The sequence below is a fragment of the Populus nigra genome, chromosome 13 (genome assembly GCF_951802175.1).
Source record: "Populus nigra chromosome 13, ddPopNigr1.1, whole genome shotgun sequence".
NCBI classification, from domain to species: domain Eukaryota; kingdom Viridiplantae; phylum Streptophyta; class Magnoliopsida; order Malpighiales; family Salicaceae; genus Populus; species Populus nigra.
Genome location: NC_084864.1, coordinates 8,428,587 through 8,451,071, shown reverse-complemented (window position 1 = coordinate 8,451,071; position 22,485 = coordinate 8,428,587). Strand labels below are relative to the sequence as shown.

General features: G+C 33.0%; 2 protein-coding genes across 3 annotated transcripts; one reads left to right on the top strand and one right to left on the bottom strand.

The window, feature by feature from the left end:
• Positions 1-774: 774 nt before the first annotated feature.
• On the bottom strand, positions 775-9,794 carry LOC133671595 (protein farnesyltransferase subunit beta). Of its 2 annotated transcripts, XM_062092388.1 has the most exons (15): positions 9,572-9,793; positions 9,311-9,440; positions 9,138-9,224; positions 8,936-9,041; positions 8,711-8,746; positions 7,893-7,975; positions 7,734-7,787; positions 6,498-6,549; positions 5,995-6,059; positions 3,113-3,169; positions 2,885-2,957; positions 2,637-2,723; positions 2,398-2,563; positions 2,155-2,282; positions 775-1,186 (listed from the first exon to the last, which is right to left on the bottom strand). In XM_062092388.1, exons 2-15 carry the CDS (start codon positions 9,421-9,423, stop codon positions 950-952), a joined length of 1,344 nt encoding a protein of 447 aa, XP_061948372.1. In that variant the 5' UTR covers positions 9,424-9,440; positions 9,572-9,793; the 3' UTR covers positions 775-949. The 2 variants fall into 2 exon arrangements, with proteins under 2 accessions (XP_061948372.1, XP_061948371.1); XM_062092387.1 differs by having other exon boundaries at positions 7,734-7,975; positions 9,572-9,794.
• A 10,149-nt stretch (positions 9,795-19,943) lies between these two features.
• Positions 19,944-20,654, top strand: LOC133670788 (uncharacterized). The gene has a single exon (XM_062091398.1). It carries the CDS (start codon positions 19,944-19,946, stop codon positions 20,652-20,654), a length of 711 nt encoding a protein of 236 aa, XP_061947382.1.
• The last annotated feature ends 1,831 nt before the right edge of the window (positions 20,655-22,485 follow it).

Sequence of the window (22,485 nt, the reverse complement as noted above, 5' to 3'; positions counted from 1 at the left end):
ATAGTACTAAAAGCTTATATGATCATAAAACCATAAGGTTAAATTTAACATTATACAAAAAGGTTTAAATCAAACAATTTAAAATTTGTATCAAGAGATAAACCATAAGACTTATATTGAGTAATAAACTATAATGTTTAAACTAAGCATTGGGATAACACTAACTTAACAAAAAAATTAAATAAATTACAAGACAAGAAAAGTAAATAAAATAAAGGCTTATGAAGAAAGCAAGGGTAAAGAAATCAGTAAATAAAAATGTTAAAAAGACAATAAATAAATACAGATAAAATATTGAGCCGAAACAAGAAACTTATGAAAATTGCACAAATTGATAGATAAATCAAGAACTCGAGGAGGGGTAAATTATACTTTAATAATTAATATGAAACAGACTAAAAAAATTAGAATTTAAATACTTGTTCTAAAATGTAGAGCTACTTGTCTTGCAAAGAAAAAAAAAGTAAAAAGCAAACTTTTACTGAAAAAACTCTCGTTAGGAAAATTCACTAAATCCAAATTAGATAAAGAAATTAATAACCTATACTTAATAGAATATTGAATCTTTTATAAATACAACAAAAAAAAAATATTTAATACATGGATGAATGAAAAAATCTTGCTGATCCAATTAATTGGAAGAATCTTAACCATGCCTGATATTGAAACTAGCAACCAATGTTCTCAATCTGGATCATGCCACATGTTTGCTAGTACCTAGACAATTATGCAACACATTTCCAGTATTTAATTTAGATATCAACATATTTACACTTATAATAACCTAAGATACTTGATTGATTAAATATTGATGGTACATACCCTTCAATTGAAAAGTTTCCGAGTAAGGCGTCCAAACAGCAAAATGAATCTCTTTTATAGTCATGCCATAGATAAAATTTCTGGAATACTATCAAAATACGGATCATACATCTCAATTCAACTTTGCTCAAGACCTAGAAAAGAATTCACGAACTTCCCTGTACTGTTTTAAGACGACGTTGTAGAGTGGATGGACGGGTTCCAAGAGATTTGAATAGGGACCCAACACCTGCCCGGGCAAGGATGGAGAATCGTAATCCTTGGAGCAGCAATGCTGGCATACAGAGAGGCCACTTAGACAATAACATGTGTGATAAAAGTCTCGGGGCTTCCCTGGTTTGTCTCTGAATCCACCATTCTCTAACTGTAGTAGCCACATTACACAAAATGTATCAAATATCCGTTAAATAAGATAAACTAAGAGCTGCTCAAATATCAAAGTAAAACCAACCTCTCTAACTCAATACAATTTTCCGCTACCACAAATGTCCATGCAACAAAACATAACCACTAAGTTTGAGGCAATCTACAAATTCCTCCCTGGATTTTGTGGTCAAATAAGTTCAAAATCTCCTCTTTTTTTAAAGTTCTTTTTTGTGTGGGTACCCACTGGTTATATCTGTTTCATAAGCATGCACATATATATTGAATCATTAGGTCTTGATGTTGTGCTAGTTATGGCATGCAATGGACTTGATCCTTACAGATCTTCACAGAGATGAAGGAACCACGTTGAGAATAAATGACACTGACCTTAATGATGAAAAATAAACTTTTATGGACCATATTGAAAGTTTCCAAACTCAACTTGCAAGACTCTTTAGGTTTAACAATGGGCACTGCATTTGGGTTAGCATAAAATTGCCAAAACTTTTTCCCTCCCACAAGCCCAAATGAGGTGCAAGAACCTGAATCTTCGAATACGTTTAACATGCCACCAGCCAATAATGACCTTGTTTTAAAAACAGATCACTATTGTTTGGCAAGTACAGAATGCTGAGAACCTCATGCCTTGTTTTAAAAACATGGAAATAAAAATGTAAAACAAGGAAAACCACCTTTCTTTCTGGGGAAAATAAAACAGTAAAGTCTAGGGCTTGACCCATGACATGGAGGAATCAAAATGATATTTTTTTTGTGTTAGGGATGAAAAATACTGGAAAAAAAAATTAGCAAGCAAATGTGAAAATGATTCAGGCTTTCCAAGATGCTATCAAAAGCAATAATCAGATAGATAAGAATAGACATAAAAAGTCATCGACGTAGGAAATGAGATCTTAAAAATTCAATGACAGGGTCATCAATAAATAGAAAGAGTTTTTCAATTTCAACCTGTGAGCATAGAAGTATGTACTGCTGTAATGCCAAGCTGTGAAAAAGAGGTTCCATTTCTACATTTCCCAAAGATCGAGTATGACTGGAACTGGTGTAGTTCACTGAACAAGAAGCATCCTGCTGCTCTGCAGCCGTGTAAGAATAAAAGGTGTGAGAAATCACATGACAATTATGCAAAACCATAAAGCCAACATAAGATCAAGTGCAAAATCTCCAAAAGAAAAAACATAACCAATCTACCTCCATTCTTAAAATGGCAAGTCTCCTCAGCCGCAGATGAAATTCCATCAGTATCTTCTCCTTCAGAAGTACTATTTCCAGTGCTTTCCTCTTCTCCAGAATCAAATAGTGATAGACGATCACCAGTAACCAAATCTATTCTTTGTAATAATGCAAGCACGCCTCCCTGAACACACATAATTTTTAACTCACCATAAAAAATGAAACACTAACAACTTAAAACGAAGAACAGAAAATACCTGCCAAAAAGAGTAGCAACCATCAACCAATTTGTTTGCTCGCCCCTGAAATCCACACTCCACTCCTTGTCGAAAGACGACCCAATCCTAATACAATAACCACCAAAAGCTTTCTTACAACATGTTCAAGAAATTCATTGCAGAAAAATTGATACATAAGAGACCCAACATATAGAACACCACAGTAATTCATGTACAAATAGATAAATTTTGGCAAATGATCACAAAGAAAGGCAACATTGTCTTACAATTAAACCAGCCAAGTCCAAATGGTTAACCTCATTGATCAAAATCATGGTAGCCAATCCACAAAAAGTATACCTGATAACCAGGTATTCAAATCCATGAGATGCATTGATTGACTGGGAAAGAGATAGGACCACAAGCAGACATATATAGAAGTTGAATTGAGGGCTAGTAAAATAGAAAACTTATAATCTCTTTAACAGATATGGACTTTGAGAGAGAGAACATACCCACCATGAGCTTCAGAACCAGGTTCTCCTGCAATACCACCTTCATATGTCTGACAGCTAAGTTGGATATCAAAAAGAAAGACTTTTAGTTGCTTACACCATCAAGAAATATAAACACAAGGCAAGTGTAATACTTTTGAGGAATTAATCTTGTATGAAAATAGAAAAACTACACTATGACTTGTCAGAATAGTCACTGGCATAATAGAGCTAAAAGAGTATTCTGAAACAATGCAGATCTAAGGACAGCACGGTGTAACTGAAGCAACCTCATCCACAAATTAATCACCACCTATTGATGCAACAAGCACATATGATGCCCATCTCTCTGAAACATAACGCAACCCAGCTTTGCCATCATACCCTTCTTATAGACCACTATAAAGATTCATTTATCTATGAAATCAAACCCAGCTTACAGAGAGCTTTCAACTGTCCAGTCTCAATCATAACTCCAGCATCATTCATATATCATTTGACAAATTATATGATGTTATATAGGAAAAAAGAAAGTTTACTTGTTTGTTTGTAATTTCTTATGTTTAAAATCCTATAATTATTTAGGTCAATTTCTAGGATTTTGTTGTTGTTAAAAATATTTTATTAGGATTCTTAATTCATATTTAGTTTAGAATACTGAGTTTATTGATATCTATATAAACACATCCTCTGTAGAAGGGGAGAATGTTAATGATGATAAATTGAAATTCAGAATTATGTATTGTTTCTTCTGTTTATTGGAACCCTCTTACAAGGTTTTTTTAAAAAAAAAAAATTCTTTAACCTTCTTCTATAGGGATTTACCCTCTTCTATAGGTTTCCTTTCTTCTTGCTCAATTTTTCCCTGTCCTCTAGGGAATTCTGCTTTTTCTAACTTTGCTACTATCCTGTGCTACATCAATTTTGGTATCGGAGCCTAAGGTTGGACCATACCTTAAACCACAAACCCTAAATTCTTTTTGTCAGGAAAAAAAAAAGTTGTCTGGAAGAAAAAAAATTGACAACTAGAGAATGTGGAAACAAATCCCTCTCACCCTAGAATAGCTTCTATATCAATAACTTTAAGAGTGTGTTTGGAAGTGTGATAGCGGTTACTTTTCAAATAACTTTTCATGCCAAAATGCATGCCAATGATGTTTTTTCATTTTTTAAAAATCATTTTTGACATTAGCACATCAAAACGATCCAAAACATACAAACCATATTAAGTTTTAGCAACAAAAAAAATTGAATTTTTTCGGTTTCTAAGTCAAGATAGATATTTTGTTGATGCCAACATCGTTGTCAAACACCAAACTTCATTATTGCACCACATTGCTTCTCATCTTAAATTCACCAGAAGCTTCATAAGTTGGGCTTAAGATGACTGATTTCATTTGGCAACAAACAAATTGCTTCCATCACGTATGAAGATCGTGATTATTGAAGAGTGAAGAGTCCACTCATACAAGTTGGTTTTGTTTGAAAATTTCATGGATTCTTATATCAGTTTAGTAATGAAATATTGTATGAGATTTTTGAACCTTATAGCTTTGAGGAATAGATTATTATGTATGATAAGACTGCTATGGTTTATTTCAGATCTCACCACTATCTCTGCTTGGACTAATCTCAATGGATATTGTATTTATGAAGGTTTTTGCAAGTTGGATATTCGGTTTACTAAAGTTGCTACTAGATGATGTTTATATAGAAGAAACAATACTCAAATCTTAATTTCAATTCATCATCATTAACATTCTCCCTTCTACAAAGGGATGTGGTGTTTATACAAACACCAAGCAACCCTAGTATCCTAAACTAAATAGAAAATAAGAATTCTATTAAAATATTACCTTATAATAATAATAATAAAAATAATAATAATAAATAAATAAATAAATAAAAATAAAATTATTATTATTATTCTAAAAGTACTAAATTATAGCAAACAAATAAACTTCATGTTCCTATACTGTATCATTATGTCTCAACTAACTATAATGAATAAAAACTCCATGTGGTTTTTGAGGAATTAATATTGCTAGGGGAAGTGATGTAGTCCATCTCGCAGAAAAAAAAAAAAAGGCAATAAATTTCACACAATGAGTTTGGCCTTCCCAGTGGCTCCATACTATACTCCCAAATTTGTGGAATTACCAACATCCCAACAAATGAATGAGCACCTTCAGGACAGGAATTATCACAAAAAGCCACATCAGGTCAATCTACACTCATGTTGATCTCACTTTCAAACTTGACAGCCACAATTCCCAAGAGCACATAAAATGAGCTCACAGCTTTAAAGGACACAAAAGAACCAAAACCCTAAACTAGAGAATATGAAGGTATCAAAATTATATAGAGGCCAATTCAGATGGGTTACATATGAATGGTCCTTGACTATCCCAAAGTATGTTAACAAAAGGGAAAAAACAGAAAAAAATGAGTGTTACCTCATATCCATGAAAGCAAAAGGCAAGAGGAATTGCAAAGAAATAAAATGGTAACTTTCAACAACTCTGATTAAATGTAAAAAATGAAGATACACAAGCTAGCCTCTTGAGGCATAGCAAATGTAATGGGAATGATACAGTTTGGGTATTAACACTTGTTCTCATCCATTAAGAACCATGAATTTTTTCTTATGCAATCAAGTCTCCATATAAAGTTCTGTAAATGCACATTTGAAAGTTTCAAACATGGAAGTAAAATGATTTCATAATTTGGAAGAATGGCACATGCAACACACCAAGACTGTTGTTCTAGAAGTAACAAATAGCTAAGACAAAAAAATAAACCCCAAATAAAGCCTGAAAGAATTGGATAAAACATGAATAAAAAAGGAAGCTCAAGCTGGAATAGTTCCAAAATTAAATATTGAAGAACCACTAGAAACCAACCTTAAGATGAAATTACCAACACCCCTAACGAGCTCATCATCCAGAATGTTGAGAATACTAGCAACCTGGTTGAAACAAGATGATTGGAGCAGTGCAGAAGTGAGGAAAGCAAAAGTAGAATAACCTATAGAAAGAGTGAGATAGCAATGCCTAATATGACCTGGTGATACATAAATGCCCAAATGTAAGAGTTAAATGGCCTAGTGAAAGTGAAATGACAATGCCAGTTACACACATAATTATACATAGTACATAAAACTCATCCATGTTCAACTAGTAGTCAAGCAATAGTGAATATTTCCATTAGAGCAGTTTGAACACAACTTTTAGCAGATCTCACACCAAAGCTAATTAATTATATGGTTGATTATATTGATTCTCTAATAAGGATCTGTTACAGAATATAGACAGCATTTTTAAGCTATAATAGATGGCTGCTCTAAACACATATTTCAACTGATGCTTTGGCCAAAAGACTCCAAAGTGAAGGAGAAAGATCTTACTGAAATGGCAGTATAGCATGCTCGTACATCAATTTCACCAGCATCATGCATCCTAATGAAAAGAAATGCATGACATTCGAAGCTAGTCATAAACAGTTCATATTACCTCTATAACATGTTTAGATGAAAATGAGCAAAACCAAAAAATTCATATGGTAATTTTGCATAATGTGGTGCAGAAAATAAAAGGAAGCAAAGTTAATGTCATTTTGTAGAGAAGGCATTTTTGTAGTTACCATTAGCTGGAAAACTACAAAATTTGTCTTTACCTTATTTTCCAGTCTCCCAGTCCCTAAACAAGTGTCCTACTTTCCTCTTTTGGTAGTCCAAATTTAAATGGCTACTTAAGAAGTCAGAGTTAATCAATACAATCCATTATTACCCTTTATCATTTTCCAAATACACTAAAAATCAAATATAGTTAGGGGTAAAAGTTGAATAAGAAACCACTGAGAGAAAAATTAATATATAGTTTCGGTTTCCTTAAAAATTGTGCCTTCTCATTTAGGAAAAATATACTTTATGGAACTATTTAGTAATTTTTAGCATCAAAGAGTTAGGCCCTATTTGTTTTTACGTTTCAAAAGTGCTTTTGAAAAAATTTAAAAATTTTTTATTTTTTTCTTTGCTTCAAATTAATATTTTTTTAGTGTTTTTAGATCATTTTAATGCGCTGATATCAAAAAAAAATTAAAAAAAAAAAATTCTTTTGATATTTTTTTTAGTGAAAAGCAACCGCAACCACACTCTTAAACAAGCTCAGTTTTATTCGGCTTTTCCTATTCTAAAAAAGACCATTAATGTTTTTTCATAAGACCTATATAAAGGTTATGTAATCGTTCCATACAATGCAAATCAATTTATGAATAAAATTCTAGCAACTCTGCTTTTGATAGTGACTCCTAAAATTACTAAATGTGAAACCTTACTAGTATTACTCTAGTACTTACATTAATCCCCAATCCTTTTAAACCAACTCCACAAGTCCCTTGACACCACCAAAAATTCAAATCCAGAATAGCTTCCAAGGTTGTACATAAGAAAAGCAAGCTAGAACATGGAAAAAATAAACATGCACTAGACAGTAAGAACTCAAAATTGTGCAGTTTCAGATATGAAATGACACTCCAGTCACTGTAACATACGTACGTACACACATTAATGAATGAAATTAATGAAAAAATCAATGAAAAAATCAATTTCATTGGAACTGCTAGAACAAATTTGAAATCACACCTGAAGGCCCCGCTTGGATCTTTCATTCGCAATAAAAAGTTGTATAATTTGTCTCTAGAAGAAAGATTAAAAAGAAGTTGAATCAATTCCAAAAACTGAAGTTGCAGTGTAGTGAGGAAAGGTGAATTCTTAAAAGAACAGCAGAAAAAAAATGACCACCTATTAATTGAAGACAGGGCTTTCTGTCCTCCTAAAGTAACAATTGAATTCACTGCAGCATATGTTGTTGCGAGATGTGGCATCTAAAGACAAAAATAACAAACTAATACAGTCAAGTTGACAATTGATAGTTTTCTAAAAAAAGAAAAAAACAAAACAGCATGTAAGAAATCATGCATATATACAAAAGAGGAATGCCTCTAGCATTCTCCTACCACAAAAATAAACACAAACAATATTTAACATTTGTTCAGGGAGACCACTGTAAGATAGGCAAGATCACAACTAAGATTGATTGGCTTCTCTATTATCGCCATAACTTCTCACATTAGACTAACTTAGGATAGCTTAAAACCACAGTTGCAGCCCCTTTTTTCAGCAGGAAACACTTTCACACAACTATAGCAAAAAGTAAATGGGGGTATGAATTTATTATTAGCTTTGAAAAAGAATATCCAATCTCTGACTTTTGCATGTGTTTGATAGGAGGGATTGCAAAAAGGATGGATGAGAAATGAAGGATTTGGTGTTCATTTTGTTTGGCAAAGAAGATGGAGACCCAATGAAGCATTGGAAGGATCATCCTTGCCCTCTTTAAATTTGTAGTTTTCAATCATCTCAATTTGGATGGATTGAGCCTTGTCCTTCCCTTACCTTGCTATCCAAAAAAACATAGACTAAAAGGCAAACAAGCATAGGGATTGTGGAGGAAAGAGGAGGCTAGGTTGGATTATGGTTTGGTGAGTTCTGTAACACTATCATACACAGTGGCGGTGTATCAAAAGAACAAATTCATCTTGCGAAATAATGGAACTTGCCTGTCCAGGTCCGCCACCAAATCCACCATTTGGGTCCTGTAAAACAGAATGCAATGAATAAAAGATGAAGTGCTAAACTTTTATTTCATTATGATGAGGAAACTCCAATACACAAGCGCAAAAAGAAAATAACAATAAAATGGTTATTAAACACACACAACCATGAGCTACATTAAAAAATAATAATAAATAGAAGAAATGGAAGTAGCTTTAAAAAAATAATACCTGGCAACGGTTAAGAAAGTCAATGGCATTATTTTCGAGTTGGTAATCAAGAGACTCCCCCAGCAAAGCCATGGAATGTATGATCCAGTAGCAAAGCCAAGGTCGACTGCAATATTGCACAGCAAAATCGAATTTTAAAAAATAAATAAATAAAAAGAAAACGGAGAGGAAGGAAGAAGGGAGGAAAAGCAGGCGAGCGAACCTGGAATCCAGAGCTACAAAGGAGGGACCGAGTTGCTTGAGACCTTCATTAAGGTATTTAATGTGCTCGTCACGTTGAAGCTCCAACCTGTACATATACATTTATTTTTTTACAACAAAATTATTATGAATGATTTTTTTATTATTATAAACATATATATAAACGGTTTTTACATGGTGGTTTGGGCTACAGGAGGAAAATTAGCGAACAGATTGTATAGCCGGAACACCCGATCCTCAACAGACCACTGCTCCACTTGAGTCACCGTCTCTCCACCACTTGCCATCTCCAAAGAATGTCACCCTATAAGCGAAGGAAGAGAATACGCTACTCGTGATGGATTGCAGATTAAAAAAAAAAAAACTGCTAATTTCTTAAATTAAACAGCAAAGAGAGACATTTAAAAAAGAAGGAAACATAGTGCCTTGATTTACCTGAAGAGAGAAAGAGTGCTTAACCCTTGACAGTAGCTGGCTGGGGAGTGGGATTGGGGTATTGTTGGGATTAGGGAACGGCTTGAGCTTTGAGTGAGATTAGGGTTTGAAATTGGATAGCAAATTAGGGATTTGGAATTTTGAAGTTACCGACGGGATAGAGGCATTTCTCACTTTCCAGACGGCAACGGTTAGTCTGGGTCAATAATGATCGTGTTTGTTTCTATAGTCAAGGTCGGGTATAATTCGATGTAATTATGTATAAAACTTAATTATAAAAAGTTAAAAAATATTTGGATCTTTATGTACACCTTAATTATAAAAATAAACGCACTCTAAATTATTATAAATTCAGCCAAGTCAACTAAGTTTTAAGCAGGTTGATGTTTTGAATGGTTGAATTGCTAATTGAATCCGAATTAGGCTTTGGATTATTAATTTTTTTAATCAAACTAGATATAATATCTTAATTATAAATTTAAAATATTTTTAGAGTTAGAGTTAAAGTTAACAACACAATCAGTTACAATTATTCATTACCTAAAGAATTTATTTATCACTTCATATCATTAGTATCTACGTATAAAATAAGATAAATTTTTTTTATATAAGTTCATCGTTAAGTAATCCAATATATTTATCATTGAAACCCTTGAGTTTATTCAATTTCAATGAAATTTCAGCAGAGTTTTTTCTATATAAAATTCTATTATACTTAATTTCCTACATAAAATCAATTCCATATAAGATGTACAATTATTCATCATATCATAAATAGCCTTGGGTGTATCATCAATTAATTTAATTATTATCCATTGAGTGACTATGCAATATAGTCTTGAACCATTTATAACAAATTCATTGTTCCTAATTATTCATGTACATGACATATGATATAATAGTTGCCTAATTATTTACATACATGACATATGATATATTATAATTACAAAAATTACACCAAAATATTTATACGAGTCTTTACATCATGAACTATATACATAGAAAACTAATATTTATTTTATTCATGTACATATAATATATACCTAAAACAAAATTATCTAATAACTAGATATGAAATCAGTGTTGTCTAGATAGACTTGCATTACTTATAACAAATTAATAAATATTAAGTACATATATACATATCCCCTACAAAAAGAAAGTAACACATATTTCCATATTATATGTTCTTTATTAAAGTTATTATTTCTAAAACAAGATATCATCAATTCTAATACTAAAGTATCATATTATAATCTCACTCATTACATCAATTTAACTTGTCACCTTTGTTCTTATCCAAACAACCGACTTAAATATTTATTTAATCAAGCCTCTGTCCAAACAACCAATTTTAACATTCAATTTATCAAGTCTTCTTCTAAATGATTGAATTTAAACTCTAATTAATTAATTAAATCTTAATCCAAACAACTAACTTTAATATTCAATTATTTAATCATGTCACCGTCCAATTAGCTGACTTTAATAGCTTTTTTTTTTTATTCATACTCCTTTCTTACACACACACACACATATATGGAAAGTCTTAACAAATGCATCATGAGTTCTAAAGATAAGGTGATATGTACCTACCTGACTCTTTTTTCAAATAAGCTCCCTTTGCTAAAAGGTTTAGCTTTGGATGTCTAACCTAATTTCAAATAGAGATATTCTTATCATAACAAAATTTCCTTAGAATTTTCATCATTTTTTGTTAAAAAATACACGGTTAAGCATAGAGTTTACACCAATAGTCGATATTTTTCACGCATAAAATTATTCATTAATTTATTTGGAGTTATACACTAATTTACTATGGATTTTTCACAACAATTCATGACAATCTTTTTTTAACTAATTATTTTCTCTAGTTAGAATTTACTCATTTTATTACGGGGTTTACAATATAAACATGAATGCCCAACTCCAACTACATATCATTATTATAGGGGATATCACAACGAGTTGACCTAAGATTGATAGGGTAAAATCAAACAAGAAGTTGATACTTGGTTTTGTGATAATTAAGACCCCTAACTAATCTTAAAAGGTTCTAGGTAAAGAGGAGTTGATTATATTGAAAGAAAATATCACTTTAAACATTATACCTAAGGTAAGCTGCTTCATATTTGTTTTTAATGATAAAGGGTATCTATCATGCTTTCATGTTAAAAATTTGTTTAAATTGGTATATTTGAGTTTGTTGTTGAACGTGATAAAATATTAAGATGTGTGATTCAGGATTTACGTTGTTGGAGGTGAAAGACTATTAAAACTTCAAATAGTGATTCTAGATTTATGCCTAACAACAAAACATAATCCTTACTTCTAAAGTTTAGGTATTTGCATAGTCACATTGACTTAACCTAAATCCTTTCACAATGACAAGGAGAAGTAAGTCCCATAAAACACACTCAATCTTAACAAAGAACAACAAATTCTCCAAATGAGATTACTTTAAGGTTTATTTATACTAATATGACTCTGATGACTCATGCAACGAATTTGACCTTATAGAGAGGTTTCCTGGTCATGTAGGATCCTTACCACATCATTAATGAGTTTTCACGTTATCATCCCAACATGGAAAGATTGGGCTAGATTCATGCTAGTTTGCTAGCAAATTTCAAGCCTGATTTCAAAGATATTGTTCTATCTCATCCGGATGAATTACCAAGCCTACCATATATGGATGGAAATCTTGAAATATCTAATTTTTCACTCAACTTAAATTGTAGAAACATTCCACCTGTAGCTCTAAATATGGTCCAAATAGTACATAAAGATCTCAGTTTAGCATATTTACTCTAACCAATCCTAATCCTATTAGGACTCCTTATTCAAGTTGAATTGCTATTGTAATTAGGATTTAAACTTAATGACTTATCCCATCATGCTCTTTCTAGTCCTTTACTTAAAATTGTGCTAAAAATGCTACATTTAGCTTCTTATATATATATATATATATATATATATTATGTCTCCATAGCACTTTTAAGTACAAGACAACTTAAGTAAGCTATTGTAAGAGATAAAACATGCATAAAAAACTAAAAGTAAGGTACTAAAATAAAGAATACTATGAGTGTATTAACATGACCCTTTTAAAGATCTTACCGCTTATGAGTTGGGGGAAATTTTATTATTTTTCATATAAAAAATAAAAAGTCTTAATCTCTAAAGGACATTACCATTTTAAGGATCTTACCGTCCATATGCTGATTCATTGATAAAAAATAAAAACAAATTTTTTTTTTGAAAAGCAATCAACACATAATGATACAAAGAAAATGAATTCATATATAATAATATTGCACATACTTGAAAACACTTCAAATAAAAAAATCACTCGTTTATGGTGGGAGATTAAGACTTAGAAAGCTTTGGCAGTTCTCTTTTCTCTCTATTGGTCTATCATTGATAAGGCTAGTAATTTTGTGCCTCATTGATATAGAAGGAGAGATGAGTAATGTGGAGGTGTTGGTGGTTGTGGTTACTATCATCGTTATTATGCTCAGATCCCAACAAGGTGAAAAATTGATTTAGTTTGGCATCGTTTTTTATAAATAAATAAAAATTGTTTTGGTGCGGCTGTTTTTTTAGAGGGTTTCTTTCTCTCTTTTATGTGGGGTATTTTTTCATAGGGTTTTTTTCCCCTGAATTTAATTTATAGTGTTGAGGTTCTTATAAGACAGGAAAAATTTAAACTAGAAAAACAATATTGGAAGATTTTTGTATTATTTCCTTCTTAAATGAGGACTTTGCTCTATAATTTTCTTCAATTTTGCTTGAATCACTATTTACTTTTCATTTTCTCATTTGTGTGATCTTTTTAAAAAAACATTTAATCCCATATCATTTTGGTCCCCCTTTCTTTTTCTCCTATTGTTTTGCTCCCTAATCATAATTTTATGTTTTGAAAATATATTATGAAAATTTTTATGTTTGTTTTTTTATGAGAAGAAACAATATAAAAGTTAATGGCTTGACTTTTACCATGGATTATGATAAATGATATCCTTCAATAGTTGTGGCATTATCGCTGTCAAAATTATAAATCGATCAACCATAACTGATATCCAACATTAATGTTAAGACAAACAAACCAATTCAATTTTCATGTTTGAAATGCATAAGACAATAACAGTGAAACTATAATTGAAATTTTTTTGTTAAGTACAAGTTGAGGGTCTTAATGATATTGACCCATAAATGATTGAAGGGATGGAACCAGAACTCTTTTATGAGATCTTTCATATAAAGTTTTATTTGTCATATGTTTAAGGTTCAAAAAAAGCTTTATAGAGCTCACTAATCTAGCATCAAGAAGAAGGTGGCTTAATCATGAATTTAATTAGTCATACATAATCAAATATTGCATTAATTATGTGAAAGGATGCCAAAAATGTCATCAGTTTGGTCCAATCCAATATTTACCTTCTAATGAACTTTGTTATGACCTAATTTTTTACAACACAAATTGGTTCAATAATTTGAAATTTGGGTCAAGACAACACAAATTGAAAGTTTGAGAACTAATAAGGATGAAATTATAATTTTGAGAGTCAATTTGGTTAAAAATTGGAAGAATTGATAAGTTTGGAGACTTAATTAAACTTGAAATTAGTTTAATTAATGAAATTGGGAACTTAATTAAAGAAATACCAAAGTTTGGGGCTGATTTGGGTCAAAATTGCAAGAAATTAAAATTCAGGAACCAAAGTGAATAGACGTTGATCTTATAGGGTTAATTGATTTTTTAGGGGTAATTTTGAAAGAATTTAAAGTTGAAGAGTCAATTAAGGATTGAATTAATTAAATTGAAAACTAATGACTGTTTTATAAATGACGTTAAAATCCAGGGGTCCAATTGTTAAAAAAAAATAGGAAATTTCTATGAATAAAGGCTTGATTACAAGATGTCAGAACTTCAGTGACCAATTTGAAAGGCGACCATTTCCATCTCAAAACATCATTTCAAATTCATTGTTCATCTTCTTCTTCTTTTGAAAATAGAGAAGCTCGCCTGCATTCACCAAGCCTCATTATCCTCAAAGCAGACCAAGATGTAGACCAAATGGTCTAACATCTATCACGTGTCTGTTCTAGCTTTCCTTTGCTACCACGAGGTGCTAACAACGTCAAGGAAACCATCATCAATAGTCCAACAATGACAGGACTGTTGGTGTCCCAATCTTACCATAACATGAAGTCTAAATTCTATCTTCACACAAAGATCATGATCATAGAAAGATAAGGGCTAATTTTTTTGCAAGAAACCCTATAAAAAGCAGAGGTAAAAGGCATGCTAAAAGGGAGCGATGAAAAAAAAACACAAAAAGAGAACAAAGAGAAGAAAAGACTAGAGATATAATCCAAAAACAAAGAACCCATAAAAAAGAGAGAACCAAGAAAAACCCAAAGACTAGAGGAGAGAGAAATAGAAAACAACAATAAAAACAGTAAAACCTTCCCCCGTTGTAAAAAGGAAAAAGCCATCGTTGTCTTCAAATCACAACATTATTTAGAGGGACGAAGACATAGAGGAAAACTAGAAGAGCAAAAATAGAAGAGAAGACTTTTGCATTCATTCATAACACCCTCAGCTGCGCCTTAAGTAGCAACTCGTTAGGTGAGTTTTGTTTCCCCCTGCATTTTAATTACATAGTTGTTGTAGCGAATATGCGTGAACAATTCACACACACCTGCAAATCAAGAATTAGTTGGGTTGTTAGCTTGAGCTAGTAACCAGGTTGGGCCGGCTGGATCTAACAAAAAAAAAGTAATTGTTAAATCGGGTGGGGCCTAGGCCTCATGCCTAGCCGGCCCAATTTGCTTTGGGCTAAGGGCGTGTTTGGAAAAAACACACCCTCATGCCTTTTTTTCCTTTTATTTCACTCCCCTTTTGTTTTGATATCTAGTCAAGCAAGCCCTTTAAGGATAAAAAAAAATCTAAAAAAAAAGAGATGTTCTTTGATTTTTTTATGGGTCTCTTGTATTTTTTTTTTTTGCTTTGCTATATATTTGATTTATAGACTTTACTGTAAAATATGAATCTGGTATGCGATACATACCTGTCCTTTTTTCTTCTTCTAAAAGAAATAATGAAAATATTTTTTTACTCTTAATCCAAAATTTATCGGTTTATTCACTAACGCCAGAGTTAGAGATACCATACTTTTTTTATTATGTAGTATTTATCAACGGCAGAGTTGGAACTATTTATAGCTGAATATAGCGTTAGAGTCAAGAATATTATAAGTAGACCATCGATAGCATAATACAACAAACCCTTAGTAATTTATGACAAAAGCAGTAATACAGCCTACCTTAGGTAGAACGCTTAAGGGGTGATAATATCTTCCTTTTTGTATAACTAGTCTCGTACTATATAATCTATGTTGACCGGTTAGAGTTCCTAGTGACTATAATACTAGATAACGACTCCTTAAACAAGAGCTTTCCCCATCTAAGAACAAGATATCAGATATTTATTCTTTTCCTATGACAAACTTTTAAAGGTTGTCGCGATGTCAGGTGCGCTCAAATGGCGACTTCACCGAGGATCTTATTAATTAGACTAAGCTTTGCCTTTTGTTTGACAATTGCTATAACATTTGTTATGTTGTGTTTATATGGTTATTGCTTTTTGCTGCTTTAGCATGCATCTCTATTATCATGTATCACTTTAAAAGCACACACCTTAAAATTTAGGATAGGTGGAGAAGTAATGATACTCTAATGGCTTTAGCCTTGGTAAGACTCGTGAAATCATCCAACTTTCACTTGATTGCTTACTTAGAAGTGGTTAATATGTCAATCTGATATCATTCAGGGTCTCTATCTTCATACTTCTTGTAAGCCTTATATTGACCTTTCAATGATGATTACTAAATATACGAGAAACCCTTTGAAACTAGATAGTAACCTACCCTTTGATACACTTAATGACTAGAACTTACCTACTAGGGGTTACCCTGTGTAATCTCACTATGACAAGCCTAATATGTGACATCTTAAATTCCAAGACCATTGCATGGCAAATGGTTATCATATAGGATACAAGAGTCTGAGTTATTACTGTTGACAAAAGGAAACTAATTTGAATTGAAGGCCGAAAGGCTTATCAAAAGCTCAATCTTAAGCAAAACTGGACAAAGATTCCCTCGTTGGCATAATGATGGCATCACGTTCTCAAAATCTATGAATAAACAACTGTTGTCATCTCATGAACATCAAGTCCACATTGAACATGCATTTTTCTTATTAGTAATGTTGTTACCCATTTTTGGGTTCCCCAAAAAAAATGAAAAAAATATACACATAAAAAATATATATATTCAAAATGAATAAAAAAATCCAAAAAAAATAGGAGCGAGAAAAGGATGCTGGAATGCTGAAAAAATGCCAAAATTGGTTGAGGAGATTTAAAATGCAAAAAGGTTGAAATTTGACAGTGAGAGCCATGTTGATAAGGAAAATTCAATTTGAGGAAGAAAAGTCCAAAATCAGATGTTTATGGACTCAATTAAATTTTATTCAAAGTTTAAATTGAATTTATGTAGGGTTTGATTGCAAGAAAATTAATTTTTTAAGTCAATTTAGGCTTTTATTAGAAGAAATTAAAGTTTTGAGGTCCAATTATAATTTTGAAAAGTTGATTTGGTTAAATCAGGGACTTAATTGCATAATTATTGAAGTTTATAGCCAATTAGGGACTTAATTGAAACAATCGGAAACCAAGGACCAAACCAGAAAATGCACTAAAATTAAGGGACACAATTACAATTTCGGCAAGGATTTGATTACAAAGCTGCAAGAAATTCAATGGCTGAATCAAAAGAAACCAAGCGGCGTCGTTTCACCATGTCATCGTCTGCAACAGCTGGTGTTCTTTGATAATTAAGGAAGGAGACGTTGGCAGCGATAATGGAGCCGTTTCCAAATCAAGAAGGGAGCATATCACGGCTGACAACCCTCACCACCGTGATGCACGCCGGCTTACCAAAAACATTCTCATCCTCCGGCTATAAAAGCCAGAAGAAAAACCGAACGCAGCGAGGGGAGAGCAGACAGAGAGGAGAAGTTACAGTGAGGAGAAAGCAAGAGGAAAACAGATTAAAAAGAACGTAAGAAATAAGAGAGAGCAGAGAAATATTGAGAAAGCAAAAAAAAGAGAGCAGAGGAGGCAAACCGAACGGAAGCAGATGACACATGAAGCAGGTAACACAGCGCCACTGTCATCTTCGTCTTCTCAAAACCAGGTACGTTCGATGTCCATCTCATTTCCTGCATAATAAGATGATGCTTGTTAGTATGTAAAAGAGGAAAAGAAAATGTAAAGAAACCAACGCTGCAACACTCTGTTTTTTCTCATTTTTTCTGTTCTCGCATGGTAAGCAAGATGATGAACAGTGCGAAGGTAATTTAATTACCTTTCGCACTGTTCATGCACGCGTAAAGTATTACGCGTGCATGGAAAAGGAAGGCTGGTCACTGGCATGGGCCAGTGACCATGGCCGGGCTGGTTAGGCCCAGCCCAGCCACGCAGGCTGGCTAGGCCCAGCCCAGCCACATGGGCCGGGTTGGGCCCAGCCTAAAAAATCAAAAAATTCTTTTTTATAAAATTTGTGATTTTCCGCAAAACTTTTACTGCATTTTGATCAATATTGGTTTGTATTTTTATATTGTAAAGATACAAATCCGGTATTAAATATTTAGTTTTCATCAAAAATAAAATAAAATAAAATGTTTTGTTTTCATGCATACGGCCAAGTCTCTAAAAAATAAATCATATTATATTTCCACACACACACACACACATATATATGTGTATATATATATATATATATACAAAAAATAAAAATTCAAAAATATGTATTAGCGTGCATTTTGGCTTTAATAACCAGTTTATTAAAGCCATGAGAACTAGGCCAATATTTCAAAAAATTCAAAAAAATTATTTTGTTTTCTCTTAATATCTGGGTTTACGACCTTATACGTAAGACGTATCCAGGATATTAAAATTCTTTTGTTGATGCCAGAATTACTCAATAAGATAAGGATCTCCTTACCGAGGAGGACTCTTCTTAAACCATAAATAGACCAACAACTAGAAAACACGACCCGACCTTAGATTTTATCAGACAATAAAACAATGCAGCTTACCTTAGGTAGGACGTATTTGGGGTGCTAATACCTTCCCTTTACGCAACCAGTCCCCGTACCCGATCTCGAAGACCAGTTAGGGTTCCTAGTGACCAAAATACTAGGTGACGACTCCCATTCTATTTTTCCACTAATAAAAGACAAGAATTTCTTATCTCCCCACATTTGACAAATTAATACAAGATTTTAAGAGTGGATGTTTTCGCCGCGACGCCACTCACGTGCGACAGAATGGCGACTCCACTGGAGACCTTGTGGACTAAGCTTTGTTTTTGTCTGATAACTGTGTTTTGTTTAGTTTGCGTGTTTTTTGTTAATAAGATTATTTTATTTATTTATTTATTTTACATGCTTTAATTTCTGTACATATATATTCATGCATTATATATAACTGCTTCATGCATCACATACTTTAATTTTTGGAAAGCACACACAAGCTTCTAAGTTAGGTGGGGAATTAGTGATCTGCCCTATGACTATTGGTCAGGGTTCAGATGCGTGAAACACCCAACTCATATCTGAGTGCCTGCTTGGTAATAGTGGGCATACGTGCCTTAACTGTTCCTTGCAACGCCCCCACACTGTTTTTACGAAGATCGTCACTGGGCAGATATGAGACCCTTTTGAGACTAGATAGTCAACCAACCTTTTGTCTCACTTAATGAATATAACTTGTTCTTAGGTTGTGTGTTTTAGTTTTTGTTTTGCATCAAAGTAAACCCTTCTTGAAGCATCTTGAACTCAAGACTTGTGGTTGACACAATGGCCGTTACTTAGAAAATTTCCGTTGTGGCGCAAAAATCAAAATTCTTAGGCTTACGACCATGTGTCAACTCTGGAAGGGCGAACTCATCATATAAGAAATATACTCATATATTTATCATACATACTGTCAGGTTGAAACATAGGTCTCCCATCTAAGATTTGCTACACCTGAAAGATGGATAATGAAGAAAGAGCTCAATTGGAGGCTCATTATCAAAATGAAATTGAGAGCATCAAAGGTGAAGTAGCTAGACTTACAGATCTGCTTGAACAAGTGTTGAGCTCCAAAAATGAAAAGGGGATTTTTTCACAACCTCCTGTGAAAACACCATTAATCCACGTCCCAGAGACATCTCAAAACTTGGGGGCAGATTTAACAGCAGAACAACAATTTATGCCTATCACCCCTATCCCGTCAAGTCAAGCTCCCATCACCATGGATTTAACAGCAGATGGACCCCCTGGCAATAGATCCACTGATTTTGTGAACTATGACAAGTTGTCTGCTTTGGAAGAAAGATTAAGAGCAGTTGAGGATAATGATTGGTTTGATCCCATACGAGCAGCTAAAGTGTGTTTGGCATCAAACATCATAGTACCAAAGAATTTTAGGATACCAGAGTTCATCAAATACACTGGATTGGAATGTCCAAACACTCACCTACGATCTTACTGCAATAAAATGGCTGAGGTGATTTATGATGATAAGCTATTGATCTATTTTTTCCAAGATAGTCTGACGGGATCTACCCTAAGCTGGTATATAAGGTTGGACAATGCTAAAATTAAGAAATGGAAAGATTTGGTGGAGGCTTTTCTTAAGCAGTACAAGTTCAATCTTGAAATTGCTCCTGACAGAACCATCCTAATGTCTATAGAGAAGGAAAACCAAGAGTCTGTGAGGGCATACGCGCAAAGATGGCGAGATAAGGCAACATATGTTCAACCTCCACTGATAGATATAGAAATGGTGATGTTGTTTGCCAACACCTTTCAATCCCCTTATTATGCGCATTTAATAGGAAGCTCGGCTCAACATTTCCATGAAGTTGTGAGTATTGCTGAAAGAATTGAACAAGCTATAAAGAGGGGAAAGATTGAAGGTTCTGTCATGGATTCCAAAACAATGATGAGAGATGACTCTTGAGGTGGATGAGCAAGAGGCAAGTTGAGTTTGTGAAAGGTGATGTCATTGGCTATATTGTCCCACGAACATCTTCAGAATGACAAGTGATTGAAAATGCTTGCTAAGAAAGCTGGTCCAAGAATGACGATGAATTGTCAATTATATTGTTATGGAATTTTATCATTTTGCATTTTGTTTTGGGATCACATCTCATTCTTTAACGAAACATGTCTTTTATTTGTCTCTTTGTTGTTCTGAAGTCAGGAGATGTTTAGCATTTCATTTTTGACAGAATATTTTGATCGAACTCCAACATGCAATTAATGCTAATCAACCTAGAAAGATTAAAAGTATTTTGATTTCAGAAATGACTCGATGCTTGTTAAAATGATATGGGGTGACCAAAGAAATTTTGAGCTCACACATGAAACTGAATCACCCACCATATAGCTAAGTTTTAGCAGTATGCATAATGATATGTAATGGATTCAGTAGTTATGGACTCGCGAATCAAGGTTCTTGCAAGTCCAAATCATTACACTGGACGAGGTCAAAATTTATCAATTCACACCGTCCTTGCTTGAAATGAGAAAAGGCTATCTTTGTTTTATCCTTTCACAATACTAGAAATATATCATTTGCAATCCCATTTTGAGCCTGATAGAATATTCATTTCAAAAGAAACCCTGACGAGGATCACACCCCACACTGGGGGCAAATAAGAGAAGATAAAAGTGAAAGGGAAGGCTTAGAAAAAAAAGTCCAACATTTAAGAGAGAGCTAAAAGAAAGAATACCTAGATTGGGGGCATGTTAAAAAAAAAAAGAGAAGAAAATTGCCTACACTTAAAGGCAGGTCAAAGATAAAGGAAGGAGAATGCCTATTAAGTTTAGGAAAGACAAAAGAAGTTTCACAACAAATGTCGAAAGTCGATAAAAAAATAATTCTGGGCTACAAACATGACTTTTAACATCCATGATAAAACTCCTGATGTTATCAGATGATTGAGATTGGTTATTCATCAAAGAAAAAGTTGGATTTGCATTCTGATATATGTTAAGAGAATTCTGATATTTGAGGTTAATAAGGATATATGTCGTTTTCTCTACAAAGACAACAAGAGAAAGATAAATGATGAATAATTGATGTTGATCCTAGGTTTTTGAAGCCCTCAAACACCTTTTGAGCCTGTAAAATTCCTTTCTTTCATAGCCATAAACCATAGCCTACATTACGTGCTTTTAAAAGCCATTTTTAATCAAGTAAGCAATTTGAACCGATAAATAGCGCTCTCAAAGCTTGAAGAGTTTTTCCATAAGAGTCGTGGCTTCATGGATTAAGTTACTTGTTATTATGCATGCTGATAAAATAAATGCTAACAAAAAAAACAACCTTTCTTGATAAAGCCTGAGTTCTGACTATAGCACTTGTTTTTGAAATTCACAAAAAGGACACCTCATCACAGACTATTAAAAGATATACCCAAGATCAAAGATTGAAGCTGACACAAAGAACCATGGAAAAAGCTGTTTTAATCTTACAACGGGTCAATTTCTGTTTTCAAAATACAAGACGATCAATAGAATATATTGAATGGCGTGTGTTTGGTCTTTGACTAGAAAGCTTGATTTTCAAAAGATCTTTTCCAAAACTGATATCTCTCTGATTTTGTTTCAACAATTAGACTTGAATAGACATAACCTTTGAAATATGAGATTTGGTTCCAGAACAAGAAAGATTGTCGAACAAAGAAGAACATCAATTGAGTCTGCGAAATCCTAGACATAAATGACATCAACATTTCTCGAGACTCCTTGAAAATTTGACCACCTGGGGGCAATACAGTGGACCC

Coding starts and splice junctions, on each gene's coding strand:
- LOC133671595 (XM_062092387.1), bottom strand. CDS start 9,423: ATGGCAAGTGGTGGAGAGACGGTGACTCAAGTGGAGCAGTGGTCTGTT. Junction 3,170..5,994: donor GTTGGTAATTTCATCTTAAG/GTTGGTTTCTAG, acceptor TATCCAACTTAG/CTGTCAGACATATGAAGGTG. Junction 2,283..2,397: donor TTGCCATTTTAAGAATGGAG/GTAGATTGGTTA, acceptor ACACGGCTGCAG/AGCAGCAGGATGCTTCTTGT.
- LOC133670788 (XM_062091398.1), top strand. CDS start 19,944: ATGGATTTAACAGCAGATGGACCCCCTGGCAATAGATCCACTGATTTT.